We start from the raw sequence: 21,402 nt of genomic DNA, 5'->3' as shown, positions 1-21,402 counted from the left end.
TCTTGGACAGGACAACTTCCATACCAGGTTGTGATGCACCATAGAAGAATGCTTTCTATGGTGCTTCTATAACAATTAGTGAGGGTTTTAGGGGACAGGCCAAATTTCTTTAGTTTTCTCGGGAAGTAAAGGTGCTAGTGGGCCTTCTTGGCAGTGGACTCTGCTTGGTTGGACCAAGTCAGGTCACTTGTGATATTGACCCCGAGGAACAAAGCTTTTGACCTGTTCCACTTGCGCACCACTGATGTAAATGGGGTCGTGCAGTCCTCTACTCCTTCTGAAGTCAACAACCAATTTCTTGCTGACGTTGAGGGATAGGTTATTGTCTTCTCACCATGCCACCAGGATCTTAATTTCCTTTCTGTACTCAAACTCATTACCCGGGATACGGCCTACAATTGTGGTGTCATCAGCAAACTTCTATATTGAGTTCGATGGAAACTTGGCTACACAATCGTGGGTGTACAGTGAGTACAGCAGGGGGCTGAGTACACAACCTTGTGGGGCACCGGTGCTCAGAGTGATTGTAGAGGAGAGCTTGTCCCCTATTTTTACAGCCTGGGTCCTGTCTGTGAGGAAGTTGAAGATCCAGCTGCAGATCTGAGTGCTAAGGCCCAGGTTCCGGAGCTTAGGAATCAGTTTATTTGGAATGATGGTATTAAAGGCAGAGCTGTAGTCAATGAAAAGGAGCCTTACATATGCGTCTTTATCCTCCAGGTGTTCTAAGGAGGAATGTAGGGCCAGAGAGATGGCATCTGCCGTTGACCTGTTGCTCCAGTAGGCGAGTTGCAAAGCGCCAAGGTTGACTGGTAGGCTGTGGTTGATGTGTGCCATAACCAATTGCTCGAAGTACTTCATAGCAATTGATGTCAGAGCCACAGGTCGATAGTCATTCAGGCATTCCACCTTGCTCTTCTTCGGCACTGGGATTATCATTGCCTTCTTAAAACACGAGGGGATCTTAGACTGAAGCAAGGAGCAGTTGAAGATGTCAGCAAACACTCCAGCTAGCTCGCTTGTACAGGCCCGGAGAACCCGTCCCGGGATGCCATCTGGGCCCTTTGCCTTCCTTGGATTTATCTTCAGGAAGGCCCTTCTAACGTCCTCCTTGGTGACGAATCTCGATGCCACCAGGTCCGGTTCATCCGGAGGGAGCGGGACGTTCCTCTTCTGTTCGAATCTTGCGTAGAATACATTAAGTTTGTCAGGAAGAGAAGCACCACAGTTATTGATATTCCCAGCCTTTTCTTTGCGCCCAGTGATCTCATTTCGTCCCTGCCATAGTCTACCAGCATCCCTCTGGTTAGCCTAGGCTTCCAACTTGGCTCTATAATGCCTCTTGGCGCTCTTAATGGCTTTCCGGATTTCACGCCTGGATTCTGTGTAGCGACTGGTATCCCCGCAGCTCTAGCCTTCAAAAGGGACTTGACCTCATAATTCATCCAAAGTTTCCAGTTAAGGAATATCCGGACCGTCTTGCGAGACACGCAGTCCTCTGTGCATTTCCAGATAAAGTCCGTGACAGCTGAGGCATACTCATCGAGGTTAGCTGCTGAGTCCTTGAATACTAACCAGTCCACCGATTCAAAGCAGTCACGGAGGACCTCATCTGTTTCCTTTGTCCAACGCGACACCACTTTTGACACCGTGACCTCCAGCTTCAGTTTCTGTTTGTAAGCCGGGAGGAGGAGTACGGCCTGATGGTCCGATTTTCCGAAGTGAGGTCGTGGGACAGAACGGTAGGCATCCTTGACTGCTGTGTAGCAGTGGTCAAGTATATTCAGACCTCTAGTGGGGCAGGAGACACGTTGGTGTAACTTTGGCAGTGCCTTTCTGAGGTTGGCCTGGTTAAAGTCCCTGGCTGTAATGAGCAAAGCCTCCGGATACCTGGTCTCAAGTTCACTGATGTTGGCATACAGTATGTTCAGAGCACACTCCACGTCTGCCTGGGGGAAATGTAGACCGCTGTCAGTATGACCAAGGTGAATTCCCGTGGCAGATAGTAGGGACGACACTTCACCGACAGGTGTTCCAGGTCCGGGCTGCAGGAGCTTGTCAGTGCCACTATGTCTGAGCACCACGCAGTGTTGATCACTAGGCAGACACCATCTCCCCATGTCTTGCCCGAAGACGCCGTGCGGTCCATCTGATGGATCGAAAATCTCTTCGGTCGGATGGCACAGTCGTGGGTGGCAGGGGAGAGCCAGGTCTCGGTGAAACAGAATACACAGCAGTTCTGCATCTCCCTGCAATAGGTGAGTCTCCCTTTAAGATCATCCACCTTGTTCTTTATGGCTTGCATATTAGTTAGTAGAATGGTGGACATAGGGACCCTGATGCCCCTCAGCTTCAATCTGACCAGCAGCCCAGCTCTTTTCCCACGTTTCCTTGGTAAGTAGTACATCTTTCCAGGTCTCCATCGATGCAGTGTGTTGTTGACAGCTCTTTGAGGTTGATGGACACGTCCCACAGGGATCAGTCATCGGGTGCTCCGGATCGGGCTGAGTGACGGGGGAGGCTGCGCTGCCACTTCCAGCTGCCGGGGGCCTGGGCTGTCGATTGGGTTGGGCCCCGAAGCAGACACTTAATCCCGGAGGGCCGGGCTCCTGGCTGAAACAAGTCCGTGAGCTGAGTTACGGTTGCAGAGGCCTCTGCTCCAGCCGAGCCTTGGGCTCAATTTCCGAGGTCGGCAGCGGAGGCCTCACTTCCGGCAGCTGTGGATGTCCACCAACGGGGCTTTACCGTGGTTGTTCCAGGGAAGCGTCTGGGGCACCTTGAGGTCACCAACGTCACTTCTTTTTGGTCGTCTGCTCCGGAGAAGTGCTGGTCGGAATGGGCCGCGTCTCCAAGTGCTCCGTAGCAGGCCGCGGGTCTCTGGTTTCTTGCTTTGTGGCTACCTGTAAGCAAGTAAATCTCAAGGTTGTATATTCTATGCATTCTTTGATAATAAATGTACTTGAAATACTGGAAATAAAATTTAAAATGGTACTAGATGTCTTGGCAGATTTGGTGGCATATAGAAACAAAGGATCTACAGCATTTGATTGGAAAGGAAAAAGAGGAAGTGTTATGGCAGGTATAGGAGCTGGCATTGAGGGAGTCTCCTCAGGAATGTACGATGTGAGGGAAAGAATGTAAGAGAGAAATTAGAAGGTGAAAAGGGGCCATGAAATATCCTTGGCTAGTTGTATTAAGGAGAAACCTGACATACTCTGTGTGGATATCAAGAGCAAGAGAATAACACGGTAAAATATGGGATTTCCAGGGACTGAAGGGATAATTTGTGTGGTATTCAGCTGATGTAGGTAAAGTCCGACATGAATTCTTTTCATTTAATATTATCTTGGTAATTTGATGTCTAACGTCAGGAAATCTTCCATATAGAATATTAGGAATAAACTTGATTAGGAATGATGGAGGCAAAATTTCATGGAATAAGTTTAAAGAGGGGAGGAGAATAATAGGATAATTTTTTTTAAAGGGGAGCTCCACCTCCATATCCAAAATTATTTTAGGATTGACCCTGCAACAACCAACCAAACCCCTCTTGCCCCACTTTTTGCTAAGAATCTCGTTCATCGTGTTTGGTTCATATAGGAAACAATACTTGGCCTAGACCTGATAATTTAATGGATGCTAACATTTAGTCCTGTAAATATTAATGAATGCTAAGGTTTAGTACAGTAAAAATTTGATATTCAAGATGAAATTTCTGCTGCATGTTTCAACTGAATGAATTGCATCTCTATTTACAAGTGAACATTTTGAAGACTGGTCCCTATCCTATTAGTCCAGAGCTCCAGTATTATCAACACCTGCTACTTGACCTGGAGAGTCACATTGGAAAACACTGATGTAGAATGGAGAAAAGTGATACTACGTATGACGTCTGCCTCCCATCTTTCCATCACACAACATAATTTGTTACTTTACATCTGAATGAATTTTTAAAATAGAGAATATAAATTGACATCACTGTGATAAGCTGTACCGTGTTTGCTTAATTTTGAGTTAGCTTCAAGGGGCTTAACTGCCTGGGTCAAAGGAAGAGAGGATTGAATTTACATCAAATTATGGTAGTAGAAAATGGATAGGCTTGCCCACGGGCATGTGATTCTTCATGTTTGACATTTTGTTTATAAAAAATTTTTCTGTAATTAAGCTAGGTGAAATTGAGTTGTTGGGCTCGGCGGACTGGAAGGACGTGTTCCACATTGTATCTCTAAATAAATTAAAAGTCAAAATGAAAATAAGTGACTTTGAAAGATTTTGAAGCGTATTTTTACCAGGACAGATGGCTTAAAGGGGAACGTGCAGGATTTTAGGAAGGAAAATATATTTGTAATTCATTTATGGAATGTTGCTGGCCATCACTGAATTTATTTCTGATTGTTAATCGCAAATGACCAGCTTGATTACATCCACTGCGATGGCTCTGAGGTTGATTTGAGCATAAAGATAATGGGCATTCTTGAACCTGATGAGAAGCTGGTATTGTTATTTTATGACAATCTGATCGTTTCATTGTCACCATTGTTGATACTGGCTATTTGTATACCAATTACATTTCATTAGTAAATACTGATCCTCAGTCTTGACAGAGCCCAGCACCAATGATAAAGGCAAGACTAAAATACTTGTCAACATATTCAATGCCAAATCAGGTGTAAGACCTAGGAGCAGGTTTAAGCTATTGGCCCAACAAGTCTGCTCTGCTATTCAATCATAGCTGATTTATTTTTCCTCTCAACCCCATCCTCTTGCCTTCTCCCTGTAATCTTTGATGCCCTTGCTAATAAAAAACCTACCCACCTCCATTTTAAATATAGCTGATGACCCAATCTCCACAGCTGTCTGTGGCAATGAATTCCACAGACTGGCCACCCTCTGGCGTAAGAAACTCATCTTCATTTCTGTCCTAAAGAAACGTCCTATAAACGTCGACTGTACTTCTTCCTATAGATGCTGCCTGGCCTGCTGCGCTCACCAGCAATTTTTATGTGTGTTTCTTCTATTTTGTGGCTGTGCCCACTGGTCCTAGAATCTCTTGCTTATTGCAAGTATCCTTTCCATATCCACTCTAGGTCTTTAAATATTTGGTAAGTTTCAGTGAAATCCTCACTCTTTTAAATTCCAGTGAGTACAGGCCCTGAGCCATCAAACACTCTTCATATGTTAACCCTTTCTTTCTTGAGATAATTTTTGTCACCTGAAAGGTGACTAAAAGAATTTGAAAGATATAAAAATTATAGTGTTGTTGTGATGGGTGACTTCAACTTTCCTGATACTTCTTGCACTAAGGAGGTGCCAGTTAGTATCTACGAGGCACCAGTGACTTACCGTTAACCTTCAAATTGACTGATACCTACAAAGTTAAAGAAACTACAAAATCTTGACGTGGGAGGCAAATAACGAACAGCACACAAAATGAGCTCTGATCACAAATAGTACCATGCTTGGCAGCTTCACATTAGGCCTCTTTAAACACTGATATCCATGATGACTGTAGCCTGAATATTTATGGTATCAAAATGCATAACATTAAGACTTGAATTTTGTGACACAACAAAAACTGAGACATCACCCGTCAGACCCTGGTCTGCAATTCTGTTTTTGGACTTTGCCATTGCATCCATTTCCACGACTTGGAAGGTTGGCATCAGACACTTTGATGCCCCTTGACAGTGGAAGCATGTTTCTGTCATGTCTGCCAATACACAATGTATCTTAGAAATTTTGTAATATTTAGATAAAGTACCATCTATGGAGATGGAAAACTTGAAAACCAAATAAACAGCCAATTATGGATTTTTTTCAAGTTGTTGGAAACACTTGACAAAGCAAACATCTGTGCAAGAAAAACAGCTCCCATTTCAGTCAAGGCCCTTCTTCTGACCTGGCAAAAGGATCTTTGATCCAAAATGTTAGTGATTTTTCTTTGCAACACACATCAAAGTTGCTGGTAAACGCAGCAGGCCAGGCAGCAACTATTGGAAGAGTTTCAGTCGACGTTTCAGGCCAAGACCCTTCGTCAGGACTAACTGAAGGAAAAGTTAGTAAGAGATTTGAGAGGGGGAGGGGGAGATCCAAAATGATGGGAGAAGACAGGAGGGGGAGGGATGGAGCCAAGAGTTGGACAGGTGATTGGCAAAGGGGATACGAGAGGATCATGGGACAGGAGGTCCGGGTAGAAAGACGGGGGGGGGGGGAGAACGGAGGATGGGCAAGGGGTATAGTCAGAGGGACAGAGGGAGAAAAAGGAGAGTGAGAGAAAGAATGTGTGTGTATATAAATAAATAACAGATGGGGTACTAGGGGGAGGTGGGGCATTAGCGGAAGTTAGAGAAGTCGATGTTCATGCCATCAGGTTGCAGGCTACCCAGACGGAATATAAGATGTTGTTCCTCCAACCTGAGTGTGGCTTCATCTTTACAGTAGAGGAGGCCGTGGATGGACATGTCAGAATGGGAATGGGACGTGGAATTAAAATGTGTGGCCACTGGGAGATCCTGCTTTCTCTGGTGGACAGAGCGTAGGTGTTCAGCAAAGCGGTCTCCCAGTCTGCGTCGGGTCTCGCCAATATATAGAAGGCCACATCGGGAGCACCGGATGCAGTATATCACCCCAGCCAACTCACAGGTGAAGTGTTGCCTCACCTGGAAGGACTGTTTGGGGCCCTGAATGGTGGTAAGGGAGGAAGTGTAAGGGCATGTGTAGCACTTGTTCCGCTTACACGGATAAGTGCCAGGAGGGAGATCAGTGGGGAGGGATGGGGGGGACGAATGGACAAGGGAGTCGCATAGGGAGTGATCCCTGCGGAAAGCAGGGGGTGGGGGAGGGAAAGATGTGCTTAGTGGTGAGATCAAACCTCAGATGCTACCTGTCCTATCAAGTATTTGCACCAATTTCTGTTTTTATTTCATTGGAACTGAGGAATATAGTTACAAAATACTTAGCAAATGTGAGGGAAGAATAGAAGGGCAGATCTGTGATGGGTTGGAAGTTGTAATTAAGTGATGAAAGGGACGATGGTGCAAGACAAAAGTGATGACATTGCAACAAGTAAAAATGGTCTTGAAGAACTGTAAGTGGCAGCAACAATCATTTGAAGTTATTTGCATTTAGAAGACTGTGCAAAAATTAAGGTGCTGTTCCCTGTTTTTGTGTATTAGGACTGAAGGGTTTTTCTTCTGAATTGAGTTGACTTTATTACTTACATCCTTCATATACATGAGGAGTAAAAATCTTTACTTCTCCGTCTCAGTGTGCAATTTGTAGTAATTTATAATAGTATGTACAACAAGACAGTCAATATCACATAGAAATACAATTGTATCAGTGTGAATTAATCAGTCTGGTGGGCTGGTGGAAGAAGCTGTTCGAAAGTCAGTTGGCCCTGGCTTTTGTGTTGCGGTGCCATTTCCCGTATGGTAGCAGCTGTAACAGTTTGTGGTTGGGGCCTCCAGGCCCTTTTTACACACCTGTCTTTATAAATGACCCAAATAGTGGGAAGTTCAGATGTGCTGGGCTGTCCGCACTACTCTCTGCAGAGCCCTGCGATTGAGGGAAGTACAGTTCCCGTACCAGGCAGTGATGTAGCCAGTCAGGATGCTCTCAATTGTGCCCCTGTAGAAAGTTATTAGGATTTTGGGGCCCAAACCAAACTACTTCAACCATTTGAGGTGAAAGAGGCGCAGTTGTGCCTTTTTCACCACACAGCCAATATGTACAGACCACGTGAGATCCTCGATGTGCATGCTGAGGAACTTAAAGCTGTTCATTTGTCAACCCTAGATCCATCGATGCCTGTCTCCATTTCTCCTGTAGTCCACAAATTTGTTTTTGCAACATTGAGGGAGAGGTTGTTTTCTTGACACCACTGTGTCAGGGTGATGACTTCTTCTCTGTAGGCTGCCTCGTTATTATTTAAGATTAGGCCAATCAATGTAGTATTGTCAGCAAATTTAATTAGCAGATTGGAGCTATGGGTGATGACACAGTCATGGGCATACAGAGAGTAAAGGAAGGGGCTTAGGACATAGCCCACTTGCAGGCCTGAAATTTCTGTCACTTTCCCCAGTACTTCTGGTGCCATGTGGGAAAATCGTAGACCCTGCACTCCCATTTGATCAAGGAGTAACAACCCAGACTAGCATCTACCTTTAAGGTTATTTTGTGGAGTAAAGGCCAATTTAAGCGAGACCAGCTGCTGGCAATTTTGTGCTCATCCTGAGGTTTGTGGCTGCTCAGCATGTGATTAGTAATGGTCAAGCAGATGAACAGGCAGCATGAAGTTGGTCTACTGAATTCAGTGGAAGGCACGAGTGGAGTTAATCATGCCTATTCTCACGGATTAGTGCATTAAACAGTTAAATAAGGCAAAATTAATTTCAGGTGCTTCTGGCCGAGACCCTTGAACACATCCTGAAATGTTGTCTGTTTATTCCCCTTCGTAGATGTTGCTTGACTTGCTGTGTGCTTCAAGCATTTTGTGTAGGTTTTCAGCATCTGTACAAATTTATATTTAAAGTTAACTGCGTCTTGTTATCCTTGTTACAGAGTACCATGTCATTTCCACATTTAAGAGGAACCCACTGGATCAAGCCTTTAGAAGGCCGAATGCAAATATAACATCAAATTACTTGATTAATCAGTACTGGATTGCTGTCAGTCATAAAGCCCCTGCTTTGCTTTACGATCTCTACCTGAGGCTAACAGGACAAAAACCAAGGTAAGTAGATCTTTATACTGTAGATCTGAAGTGGTTGGACTTGAGTATTGAAAAGGCTCTTTTCATATTTAACCATGTAGAATTTAACTTTGTTGTTCCAGTTATTCTTCCCCCCACCCCACATAGCAAGGATAGAAATCTATTTTAAAGTTATCTGAGACTAACAGACTTCATTTTTCTTTATGCATACAAAGCTCTTGTTCTGGTATCTGCCTTTTCTGATTGAAATAAGCCATCTTCCAATCGAGTATTATTAACGTGGAGGTTGCAACTTGTTCCCAAATATTGTGAACTTTGTGATAGTGTGATCACTGCTTTCTAGATGTTCCTTAATGTTACTTGCTCCCCTTGATCTGGATGATTTCTCAGAAACAGGCTCAGTGATTCTTCCTTATTGAGCTTTGAATGTACTCATTAAGAAAAAAGTTCTGAACCCCATTTCAGAAACGCTTCTCCTTATCCTGCATCTGTTTGCTATTCTACACTGCTTTGGACAATTGAAGTTTCTTATTATGCACCACTCTCATATTTTCACATATCTCTAAAATGTTTATGCATTTAGGTAAATATTTTTTTAACCCTGATATACTTGGGGCTTTCACATTTTATTTTCTGGAATATCCTTACAAATGCCACTAATTGGATTATGTAAGCTGTCACGGAGCAGTCAGTAGTAGAACTATGCAGGACTGTGCACACTGATTTCCTCAGTAGCAAAACCTATACAGGAGAATGAACTGTGCACCTGGGTCCCGATCCCATTTATCTTCCATGAAGTGCTGCTATTCACTAACAATTTGATTAATGTTGTCTTAGATGTTTTCAATCATGTGGCTGCTGTGTTCACATGAGAACCATTCCCACAGCGTGGTGTGGGTGTTGGGGAACTAAAGACCTCATTCCAAATTTAGCAGAAATTACAAATATTGGCCAGAATTTTGAAAAAGACTCTGGCTTTCAGTAATATACAGTGAAAAAATTGCTCCATGAATTTTTGTTCTAAGTATTTAAATTCTGATTTGGATGTTAGAATTTAGGGAAAATGTCAGACAAAAAATTCAAATCAGTAGCTAGTTTGTTTAGGTTTTACAAAATTGTTGCTAGCTTATGAATCAATGAATAGATTAGTATAATCCATAAAACATCACTCATTTTGTAGGCCATAGGCAATTATAAGAAAGCAAGATGCATTGTACACCTTTATAAGAATTTTTAATAACATTTAAAGGTGGAAAGCACTGAATGGGGTTCAACTCTGTTCATATTAAGTGGATAATTACTAAATGAGCTTATTTCAAATAACCTGTTGATAAAAATAATTGCTTACTATACTGCCTACAATAACAGGATCAATTCTGTCAAAATAACTGCAATCAGACAATATTGATATAAGAAGTGTGGGATAAATGCAAGATCCTGCCTTATTGCACATATCCTTACAGAATGATGAAGATCTTCAACAGACTTCACAAATCCATGATGCTACTGGAATACTTCAGCAGCAAGTCCTGGGATTGGACTTCAGAGAATATGAACATGCTGATGAGTCAGCTCAGCCTAGAGGATAAGAGGGTAAGCAGCTGAGTACACTGAATCCTGGCAGCTGATGCTCTCTTGAAATGTAGGAATCAGGATCAGGATTCCTTGTAGCATCACTATACTGGACCGCGAGCTCTGCACTCATATAGCCCAGACCCTTTTGTACTCCTTTTGTCCTCCATGTTGTAGTTTTCTTATTCACACTAAAAGGCCTTTGTGATGGCTGTGATCACCTTGATTAATGTAGCTGTGGTGGTTGAAATTGATATGCTTAAATGCTGTTTTGAAATCGTACAGCTGTGATGTTTACGTAAGAACTCCCCACGAGGTGACCATAAAACACAGGAGTAGAATGAGGCCATTTGGCCTATCAAGTCTGCTCTGCCGTTCGCTCATGGCTGATCCTTCGCCCTACCGCCCCCCCCACCACCCCGGCCATCTCCTCTTAACCTTTGATGCTGTGTCCAATCAAGAACCTATCAATCTCTGGCTTAAACACACATGACCTGACCTTCACAGCTGCCGGTGGTAACAGACTCACCACTCTCTAGTCAAAGAAATTTCTCCACATCTGTTTTAAATGGATGCCCCTCTATCCTGAGGCTGTGCCCGCCTGTCCAAGACTCCCGCACCATGGGAAATGTTCCTTCCACATCTACTCTGTCTAGGCCTTTCAATTATCTAAAGCTTTCAATGAGATCCCACCTCATCCTTCGAAATTCCAACAAGTACAGGCTCAGAGCCATGAAACGTTTCTCGCATGATGACCCTTTCATTCCTGGAATCATCCTTGTGAAGCTCCTCTGAAGCCTTTCCAATGCCAGCCCAAAATTGTTCACAATACCTCAAGGTGGAGCGTCACCAGTGCCTTATAAAGCCTCAGCATCACATCCCTACTCTTGTATTCTCGAAGTCTTGAAATGAATGTTAACATTGCATTTGTCTTCCTCACCACCAGTTCAATCTGCAAGATCACCTTTAGGGTGTTCTGCACAAGAACTCCCAAGTCCCTTTGCATCTCAGATTTTTGGACTTTCTCCCCTTTAAGGAAATAGTCTGCACATCTATTTCTACTACCAAAATGCATGACCATGCATCTTCCAACATTGTATTTCATTTGCCACTTTCTTCACCATTCTCCTAATCTGTCTAAGTCCACCTGCAGCTTACCTGTTTCTTCAACACTACCTGCCCCTCCACCAATCTTCATATCATCTGCAAACTTGGCAACAAAGCCATCTGTTCCATCATCTAAATCATTTATATACAGCATAAAAAGAAGTGGTCCCAGCACCAATCTCTGCGGAACACCACTAGTCACTAGCAGCCAACCAGAAAAGGATCCTTTTATTCCCACTTACTGCCTCCTCCCAATTAACCAATGTTACTAACTTTCTTGTGATACCATGGACTCTTAACTCGGTAAGCAACCGCATGTGTGGCACCTTATCAAAGGCCTTCTGAAAATCCAAATATACAACATCCACTGCATCCCCATTTTCTATCCCACTTGTAATCTCCTCAAAGAATTCCAACAGGTTTGTCAGGCAAGATTTTCCCTTAAGGAAACCATGCTGACCGTGTCCTAGTACTCCAGAACCTCATCCTTTATAATGGACTCCAACATCTTCCCAACCACTGAGGTCAGGCTAACTGATCTATAATTTCCTTTCTGCTGCCTCCCTCCTTTCTTAGAGACTGGAGTGATATTTGCAATTTTCCAGTCCTCTGGCATCATGCCAGAGTCCAATGATTTTTGAAAGATCATTACTAATACCTCCACAATCTCTACCGCTACCTCTTTCAGAACCCTCAGGTCCAATTCATCTGGTCTGGTGACTTGTATACCCCTTGGGTCTTTTAGCCCTTGGACACCTTCTCCCTTGTAATAGTAACTGCACTCACTTCTCTACAACATCTGGCACACTGCTAATGTCTTCTACAGTGAAGACTGATGGAAAATATTCATTGAGTTCATCTACTATTTCCTTGCCTCCCATTATTATTTCTCCGGCCTCATTTTCTAGGTGGTTGGAGAAGAAAACTGACTTGACATTTTGACCTGCCACATTTATTTTCAATCAGTACCAAAGTTGAAAGTAAATTTATTATTGTAGTGCATATGTCACCATATATAACCCTGAGATTAATTTTCTTGTGGGCAGTCACAGTAAATACAAGACCACCATAGGTGGTGGAAACAGTTCAGTAATCGGGCAAGTGCAGTTGAGTGAAATTAACCCCTTTGGTTCAAGAGCCTGATGGTTGAGGGGTAGTAATTGTTCCTGAACGTGATGGTGTAAGTCTTGAGGCTCCTGTACCTTCTTCCTAATGGCAGCAGCAAGAAGAAAGCATGGTCCGGATGGTAGGGGTCTGTGATGATAGATGCTACTTTCCTGTGACAGTGCTCCATATAGATGTGTTCATTGGTGAGAAGGGCTTTACTCGTGATGGACTGGCATGTATCCACTTCTTGTTGTGGTCTTTTCAATTCAAGGACATTGGTGTTTCTGTACCAGACTCTGATGCAACCAGTCAATATACTCTTCTCCACATACCTATGAAAGTTTGTGAAAGTTTTAGACATGATTTAATCTTTCTAGGAAAGTAGAGGCTGTGCTGTGCTTTCATCATAATGGCACTTGCATGCTGGACCCAAGTGAGATCCCCTGAAATGATAACACTGAGGAATCTCTCCAGCTCTGATTCCCCCGATGAGTACTGACTCGTGCACATCCGTTTTCCTCCCCCAGAAGTCAATAATTATCTCTTTGGTCTTGCTGACTTGAATGAGAGGTCATTGTTGTGGCACCTCTCAGCCAGATTTCAATCTCCTTCCTGTATGCTGATTTGTCACCACCTTTGATTTGGCCAACAGTGGTGTCTTTAGCAAACTTGAATATGAAATGGGAGCTGTGCTTAGTCACACGGTCATAAGTATAAAGTGAGTAGAGCAGGGGGGGCTAAGCATACAGCCTCGTGCTTGGTGATAAAAATTCATCTTAAAACAGAAGAAGGAACAACTGTATGTAGAAAGAGAAACAAAATTAATGTTTCAGGTCAAGAGCCCTTCCTCAGAACTGAGCTCTAATTTGCAGTAAGGGTGGCGAAGGTACGGACAGAACAAGGTGGGTGTTACAAATAGGGTGAGCTGCAACTTGCAGTGGGGATGATGTGAAGATGAAGTCATTCCATTTAATACTGGAAATTAGAGGGAGGAACATAAAAATAACAGCAGTTAAAAAAGGTGGTGGGGGGGAATTGTCCTTTGCTCTCTGAGGGGATTACTGGCTCTTATTTGTAACTTCTAATTATTTACGAATGAAATTGATTCAATAAAAGTTTAATGAGGAATTACAGTACAGTATTAGCAAGGTTTATTTTTTTAATAAACACTCTTACAGAGAAGCAGCAGGGACTGTCAGTCCTTAATAATGTTAGTACAACACAGTGTAAATTATTCACTAACTGCTGCTCTTGGCTGAAATGGTTTTCTCGGGCTATTGCCTGATTAGAGAGTTCAGCAGCTCTGGAGTGACCCATCAAAGAGAAATCAGTACAGCAGATGGTAGCACGAAGAACAATAATCCTTTTGAATAATGTACAGGTATTACTTCAATTGTATAAAAATACAAAAAATATTCTAATATTTCTATGGATCTTAGATTTTTAAACCAAGGTCCTTTTAGAAGGGGACAAAGACTAGAATGTTATTAAGCTTCAAACCACAGAATTTTACAAACAACAGCTGTTTCATTTGGAGAAATTAGATACATCCTTCATCATCTCTGAGATTGTTTGATCCTAACAGGCTAAAATGTCTTGAGAGCTTTTTATAAAAGGAACCAAGGTCCTGTGTACCTCATTGGGACAGTAGCAGATATTGGGGGGCTACAGTTCTTGTTGTCCTTCACTGATCTGTATATCAGGTGTGATTTCTGATAAGGAAGTTTCAATTAAATCTGTACATCAATAAGTTTTAACTATTCTGAATACAGCTAAACGGATCATCTGGGGTAGTCACTTGTTTGCTTGCAGGTTTCATCCTGGTTTGTCTTGCTTGACTTTATCTCAGCCAGGATAAAACTGCAGTTTTCTTGTTGCAGCTCTATAAAACCCTGGTTAGGCTACATTGGGAATGTTGTATCCTGTTCTGGCCCCTCATTATAGGAAGGATGTTAGAAAAGTGGCTGCTGTACAAAGTGTAAATTGTCACATTAGTGGAGTGGGGAAATGCTTTACCTCAAGTGACTCATGATCAGGAATAGGGACTGAAATCAAGGAACTGGGGTCATAAGGAGTGTTTTGGCACATTGGTCTTCATAATTAAAAGTATTGAGTACAGGAGTTGATCTTACATTTAAGTTGTACAACACATTAGTGAGGCTTAATCTGAAGTATTGTGTACAATTCTGGTCACCTACCTACAGGAAAGATATCAATAAGATAGAAAGAGTACAGAGAAAGTTTACGAGGATGTTGCTGGGACCTGAGGATTGAATTATAGGGAAGGATTGAATAGGTTAGGACTTCATTCCCTGGAAAATGAGGGGAGAGTTAATCAAGGTACACAAAATTATGAGTGATATAGGTTGGGTAAATGCAAACAAGCTTTTTCTGATGAGATTGGAACTAACGGTCATTGGTTAAGAGTGAACCAATGAAATATTTAAGGTAACTACTTCAATTAGAGGGTGGCGAGAGTGGAATGATTTGCCAGCAGATGTGGTTGAAGCTGGTTTGATTTCAACACATAAGAGAAGTTTGGGTAAGTACATGGATGGAAGGGGTACTGAAATCTGTGGTCCAGGTGCAGGTCAGTGGGATTAGGCAGGATAATAAGTTAGGCATGGACTGACTAGATGGTCTTGAAAGGCCTGATTCTGTGCTATAGCACTCCGTGACAATGACTGAGTTATGAAGCTGAGATCATGGGAAATTAATTTTTAAACATATAACAGTACAGCACAGTACAGGCCCTTTGGCCTATGATGTTGTGCCAACCTTTTAATCTACTTCAAGATCAATCCAACCCTTCCCTCTCACATTGTCCTCCAGTTTTAGAAAGAATCCTAAGAAATTTGTTTTGCAGCGAAAGTTCGGTGGTTTATGTCTCACCAATTGTTATCTTGTGCATAAGATGTTACTTAATACCCACTCTTGAATAACTGCTTCACTGCTGAGCTTTTTAGAATTTTAGAGACAATTGCAGCAGTCGAGGAATGGATATTGATGATGCTAATTTCTTGTTGATTCCTTTATGGACTGGTTTACCTTAAGAACTGCTCCACCCAATGGTTTAATCCTGTAATTGCACAAGTCCACACATCTGAATCATGGGACTTAAATGTCAAATATCTATCCAGTTTCTTAAAAACCAATCATACATGTTCATTGTCTAGTTTTGACTCCCGAAAGAAAATTGTGCATTATTGAATTACCTTCTCCCTCATCTGGAGATCTTTATTAATTGCATAAAAATCATGTCACACTAGTTCTCAGCATTATGACCACTATACATTACCAGATGAAGAGAGAAACGCTCTGACTTCAAACAAAACAGCTTTTTAAATTTGGATTCTCACCTACCAAACCTTTGGAATTGGAGTAAATAAACACCAAGTTAAAAGTGAACGATGAGGATAAACTAAAGGAGATAACTTCACTCAACATCATTGAAATGTTCCCACAACCTACGGACTCACTTTCAATGACTCTTCATTTCAAGTTTTCGATATTTATTGCTTATTATTATTCTTATGTACTGTTGTCTTTCACACTCTAGTTGAATATCCAAGTTGCTGTGCTCTTTTATTGATTTTATTATGGTTATTATTCTATTATGGATTTATTCATTATGCCCACAAGAACATGAATCTCAGGATTGTATATGGTGACATATATGTACTTCGATAATAAATTTACTTTGAACTTTGTAGGAATGGGTGCATTAATAAATTGCAGTTAAACTAGATGCACATAAATGTGTTTGGTTGGAACGTCACAACTGAGGACAATCCAAGACATTATAGTTCTCAATTAACTGAAATGTTACTCATTGATTCAAACACAGAAACCAAATTGTAAAAAACATGACAACAAAACAAAATAAATAACCAGTTAATCCATTTTGGTGTAATTGGTTAAAATAATTCTGACCAGATCAGCAATAGAACCCAAAATAAGTAGCGAAAAATACAGGAAACACATCAGGGTGTGGAGAGAGAAACCATGGAAATGTGTCAGGTCAATAAACTTGCATCTGAACCAAAGGGAGCGGCTGCTTTTCTTTGTTCTTTGTGATTGTTTAAAGACACGAGATTTATTAAGGTACCTGAAAAGTAGCAGTCCCTGAAAATGATCAGAACTGCAGCCAACTCTAGTCATTTTCCTGAAGGTGTCATGGGATATATGCATTGCAGCTTAAAATGAAGGTATAACCACCATGTTACCCTTGCAACCACAGGAGATGTAACACCTATGCTTTCCCTTCCCAGCGTCCAGGGCTCAGCCTTTTCAGGTGATTCAGTTATGCTTCTGTTCTAGTGTTTTGCATTCTGTGCTTAAGTATGGTCGTCTCTACACTGGAGAAACTAAATGCTAATTGCGTAAACTCTGCAACATTGTCTGCAGGAGGGATCTTGAGCTGACAATTGTCTGTAATTTTAATTCCCGGTCCCACCTCTACATTGAACAAATGCTCCCTGTCTCTAGCATGTTCTGTTTTTATTTCTTATTTCCTGTATCTACAGTCTTTCTTTAAATTTTCATTCTTTCAGTGTTACTAGGGGACAAGTCAGGCAGGTATCTTAATTTTAGACAGTTTTTGATTATTTCATTTGTTGGATTTTTTAGTCTGAAGTGAAGATGGTTTGCTCATCATATCAAAGCATATAACTTGCCAGCTCAGATTTTTTTCTCTGTATTTTAAAATATTCTTCTCAAAGCAAGTAATTATCTGTTACTAGATGCGCTATCTAGGTATCAAGTTTGGAATTATATATGTAGCTTCCAAATAATACTCCAATGCAAGGGCATCCGATACTTTCTGGTTGATAACTACTTTTTAACTGGAAAGGAGGAAATTAGATGTTTAGATTTTCAACAAATATTCACTTCCTCAAAAGCTATTTCAGCCACCATCTCTTGTCCTCTACAATTTACCAACATCTACCATGTTCCCTCCCCAGATCAGAGGCTATTCACCATTCACTCACAAACCATTCTCTCCTCTGTCAGAGATTAATGTTGACACTCTTCCCATTCAGTTTTTTCCCATTCTCACCTTCTCCTTTTGATAGAAGTCTTCGTTAGTTAATCACGTTTCATTCTTTCTCTTCTGGTTTCCTCTGAGTGAAGTTTTCTACTTCTCCATTTCTTCCCTGATTCTGATACACCAGCATTCTGGGAATTCATCCCTGGGTCCAGTTGGTGAGTGTGGATACAGTCTGTGCAGGAAAATTGTAAGCAGTACAGCCAGGGTTAATTACTTATGCAGTTGTGATAGCAATGTTAGCTAGGAGCCCTGGACCTGATTTAAGTGTTACCATGTGTATTATGTGGTAACTCCTTGGCTTTGCACTATTATTTTCCAAGGTGTAATGTTTGGAGACAATAGTATCACATGCCTGGAAACCGACAAGCTTTCAGCAGAAGGTCAATTCAGTAAACAATGGACTGAATTAGGACAGATGAGTTAACTTTTTATGCTTTCTCACAGAAATTCAATTTTGATGTCCGCCAACTTCACTGGCCAGAGTATATTGAAAATTACTGCATAGGAACCAAGAAATATGTGCTAAATGAGGATATGTCTGGACTTCCAGCAGCTAGACAGCACCTAAAGAAGTGAGTACAAACACCTTATGTTTATTTTTACAAAGGTTTTATTACAGTAAATTCCAAATAAGGTAATATCAGTGGTAACACCCAGTAGATTCCCTGCATCTTAGCAACTTTTTATTTTCTTGTGTCTGCCTCGACTGGTAGTCAGAGCATGGCTGGTTCAGCTCTACTCCCATATATTAAAAAAATTACCCGGAAAGCATTGTGTTTAAATGGAAATGGTAGAAAGATAAATTGCTGTTGCTTGACGACTTTCCTCAACAGTCATCCAGTGGTAGGGAACTTGGGAATGCTATATTAAAGCAGGTCAGAGTTGCAGTACAGAGGGAAGTTGTCTGTCTTATTATGTCCCAGCTGTTCTATGGGAAGATCAAGTTATTTCTATATGCTTGTTCTTCCCATCCCACAAATTTTTCCGTTTCACGTACTTTCCCTCTTGAAAACAAAAAAATGAAAATTTTTAAAAACTGCAGCTGCTGGAAATCTGAATTAAAAGCAGAAAATGCTGGAGACATTCAAGAAGTCAGGCAGTATCTGTGGAAAGAGAAATGGTTAATGTTTTAGGTCAAAGACCTTTCAGAGGTGGAATGAGAGAAAGTAAAACAGACAAGAGACTGCAGGTGCTGGAACATACAAAAGGCTAGAGGAACTCAGGTCAGGAAGCATTTGTGGAGAGAAATGGAATCTGTTAAAATTGCACTGGATCCGCCTTGTCAAATCAGCATGTAGCCATAAAGTCACAGAACACAGATCATCTTTTTAAAAAAATAATAGAAAAGCTGGAAATACTCAAGTCAGGCAGCTTTGGTGAAAAGATAAAAAGTTGTGTTTCCTGTATTTTATGTTTTTATTTCATATTTGCAGCATCGTGGATTTTCATGTCAGATTTATGATTATCTTTTTACCTGTCTTCTTGTACTGGAGCTAAGAGCTGGAAAAGGATACCAGGCTTCTCCACCCCCCCCGCCCCCCCACTTTCTCCCCAGGACTCCCATCCCATGTTCCTCTCCCTTCTACAGCCTGGTATCCCTTTTGCCAATCAACTTTCCAGCTCTTAGCTCCATCCCTCCCCCTCCTGTCTTCTCCTATCATTTCGGATCTCCCCCTTCCCGTCCCACTTTCAAATCTCTTACTAACTCTTCTTTCAGTTAGTCCTGAGGAAGGGTCTCGGCCCGAAACGTTGACTGTACCTCTTCCTATAGATGCTGCCTGGCCTGCTGCGTTCACCAGCACTTTTTGTGTGTGTTGCTTGAATTTCCAGCATCTGCAGATTTCCTCATGTTTTGGCAATAGAAATGGTTTGTCTTCCTCCCCATTCCATAGGTTGAGGCAAGATTAAGAGCATCAGCAAGTCCAGTTGAAAGAAATATTTGTGTCAGGTCTACATGATCTGAAGCACAAAGACATCTATTTCACCAGAAACACCTTTCAGTAACATCTTCATGATGTACTTTAAAATCACGGCTATAGAGTCTGATCTGGTTGAAAGGTGGATTTGTGTGAGTTCAAATTATAAAATGGCTTATTGGAGAGGATGTAGAACTTGAAATGAGTGCCCCATAAGCTACATTGATCAAAACAATTCCAAGTATTGACTTCTCAGGTTCCTGTATAATTTTGGTGTCCCTACAAGCATAAAGACATTTTTAAACACTGAGCACAATATGTAGCAGCACATTGATCTGTGATACCTTTCTCTTTTGGCAGGCTACGAAACATCCGGTATGCCTTCAACACCATTCTCCTCATCTTCATCTGGCGTGTTTTTATTGCTAGGTCACAAATGGCTCGCAACATCTGGTATTTTGTGGTGAGCCTGTGCTACAAATTCCTGTCCTACTTCAGAGCATCCAGCACCATTCGACACTGAGGCCAAATCCGCATGACAAACCATAAATTTGAAGAATCAGTTTGTTCCAAATGGCTAACAATTCATTAGGAATAAGGAATATCTCAATTTCCAAAAAAGAAGTCTTCCCAAGACCATATTTTAGAAAAATTTCCCAAGTCAGTGTAAAAAAAAAAAGACTTTGCATTCCAATGTAATCAAACTACACACTGCCATTATTATGATAAAGAACAATGATATTTTCTCACCAAGCATATGCTAGTGTGACTCTCTCGTTTTCTATCTTACCAGCTTGCTCAGATTGACAGTGTAAACAGTTTTCCAATGTCTGTATATCTCTAGATACTGTCATGCAAACCCAGGCTTGTAATTGCTGGAATGGACTGAAGTTCAAAATTGTCTCTTCTGTGCCATTATGTTTTGGATGCAGGGCTCTTATTCACAAAAAGAACCTGTACAATGTATAGTACTATTTAGTCCCAATGTGTCCAAAAATGGTTTACATCCAGTTAATTTTTGTGAATACAACTTGAAGCCCATCGTACAGTTAACGTACTAGAAGTTCGCTTTTCCAGCAATAACATGGTAACATTCTTCTTCTTGGTGCTAAAATGGCAATGACAGCTTAAACAATACTGGGTGGTTTACACTTGTAAAATGTATATAAAGGTTAACACGACCAAAACCTCGGAGTTTATTCCTGATATTTGCAGAAAGTCACCACTTTTCCCTCCCAAAATTGTCAATATGCTATCAAATAAAGACCTTGACAGCAACCTTGTGCATTTTTATGACAACAGAATAAAAAGGACTGATGTGTGAACCTAATTCAGTTTTGTTTTATGCCTGTCCAAGGATCATTAAAAGATGAGATTTTCTCATTGGTCCTGATTATAAGGGAAGAAAAAGTATGTCATGTAGAGCAAGTGGATATCAGTACTAGATGTGATAATGTTATTGCTTCCAACACAAATGCTGAGAAATTAAATACTACTTTGGATATTTGTAAGAATAATTCTTGTTTTTTGTGATTATCCTCTTGTGAAAGATCAATATCATGTTACTACCAGATAGAGAAATCATTGATCCCAAAGGAATTTGCAATGTCACAGTAGCATACCAAATGCACAGTTATAAATATTAGAAGAGAAGTAGAAAGAATTAAAAAAAAAAACAAGTTGCCACACAGTCTAACAGGAAGGGATCATCACTTCTCCAGCTATAGGTTGACTCATTATAGAGACTAATGGCTGAGGGTAGGATTGACCTTGTGTAGTGCTCCTTGGAGCAGTACAGTTGTCTTGGTCTATCACTAAAAGTCTCTTCTGTTCAGCCAAGATGGCATGCAGAGGGTGAGAAACATTGTCCAGAATTGCCAGGATTTTCTGTAGGGTCCTTTGTTCTACCACAGCCTCCAGTGTATCCAATTTGACTCCTA

At 41.4% G+C, this 21,402-nt stretch overlaps 1 protein-coding gene across 2 annotated transcripts in view; it reads left to right on the top strand.

Annotated features, from left to right (window-relative positions):
* LOC140202592 (fatty acyl-CoA reductase 1) overlaps positions 1 to 20,979 on the top strand; it is a 176,144-nt gene extending 155,165 nt beyond the window's left edge. For both annotated transcript variants that reach the window (XM_072267632.1, XM_072267631.1), the window contains 4 exons: positions 8,560 to 8,731; positions 10,174 to 10,303; positions 17,991 to 18,118; positions 19,823 to 20,979. In XM_072267632.1, coding sequence (XP_072123733.1) covers positions 8,560 to 8,731; positions 10,174 to 10,303; positions 17,991 to 18,118; positions 19,823 to 19,985 — 593 coding nt within the window. In that variant the 3' untranslated portion in view covers positions 19,986 to 20,979. The remainder of the gene's footprint in view (positions 1 to 8,559; positions 8,732 to 10,173; positions 10,304 to 17,990; positions 18,119 to 19,822) is intronic.
* Positions 20,980 to 21,402: the final 423 nt, after the last annotated feature.

Source organism: Mobula birostris, chromosome 9 (genome assembly GCF_030028105.1).
Source record: "Mobula birostris isolate sMobBir1 chromosome 9, sMobBir1.hap1, whole genome shotgun sequence".
Classification (NCBI taxonomy): domain Eukaryota; kingdom Metazoa; phylum Chordata; class Chondrichthyes; order Myliobatiformes; family Myliobatidae; genus Mobula; species Mobula birostris.
This window is presented reverse-complemented; position numbering and strand designations above follow the sequence as displayed.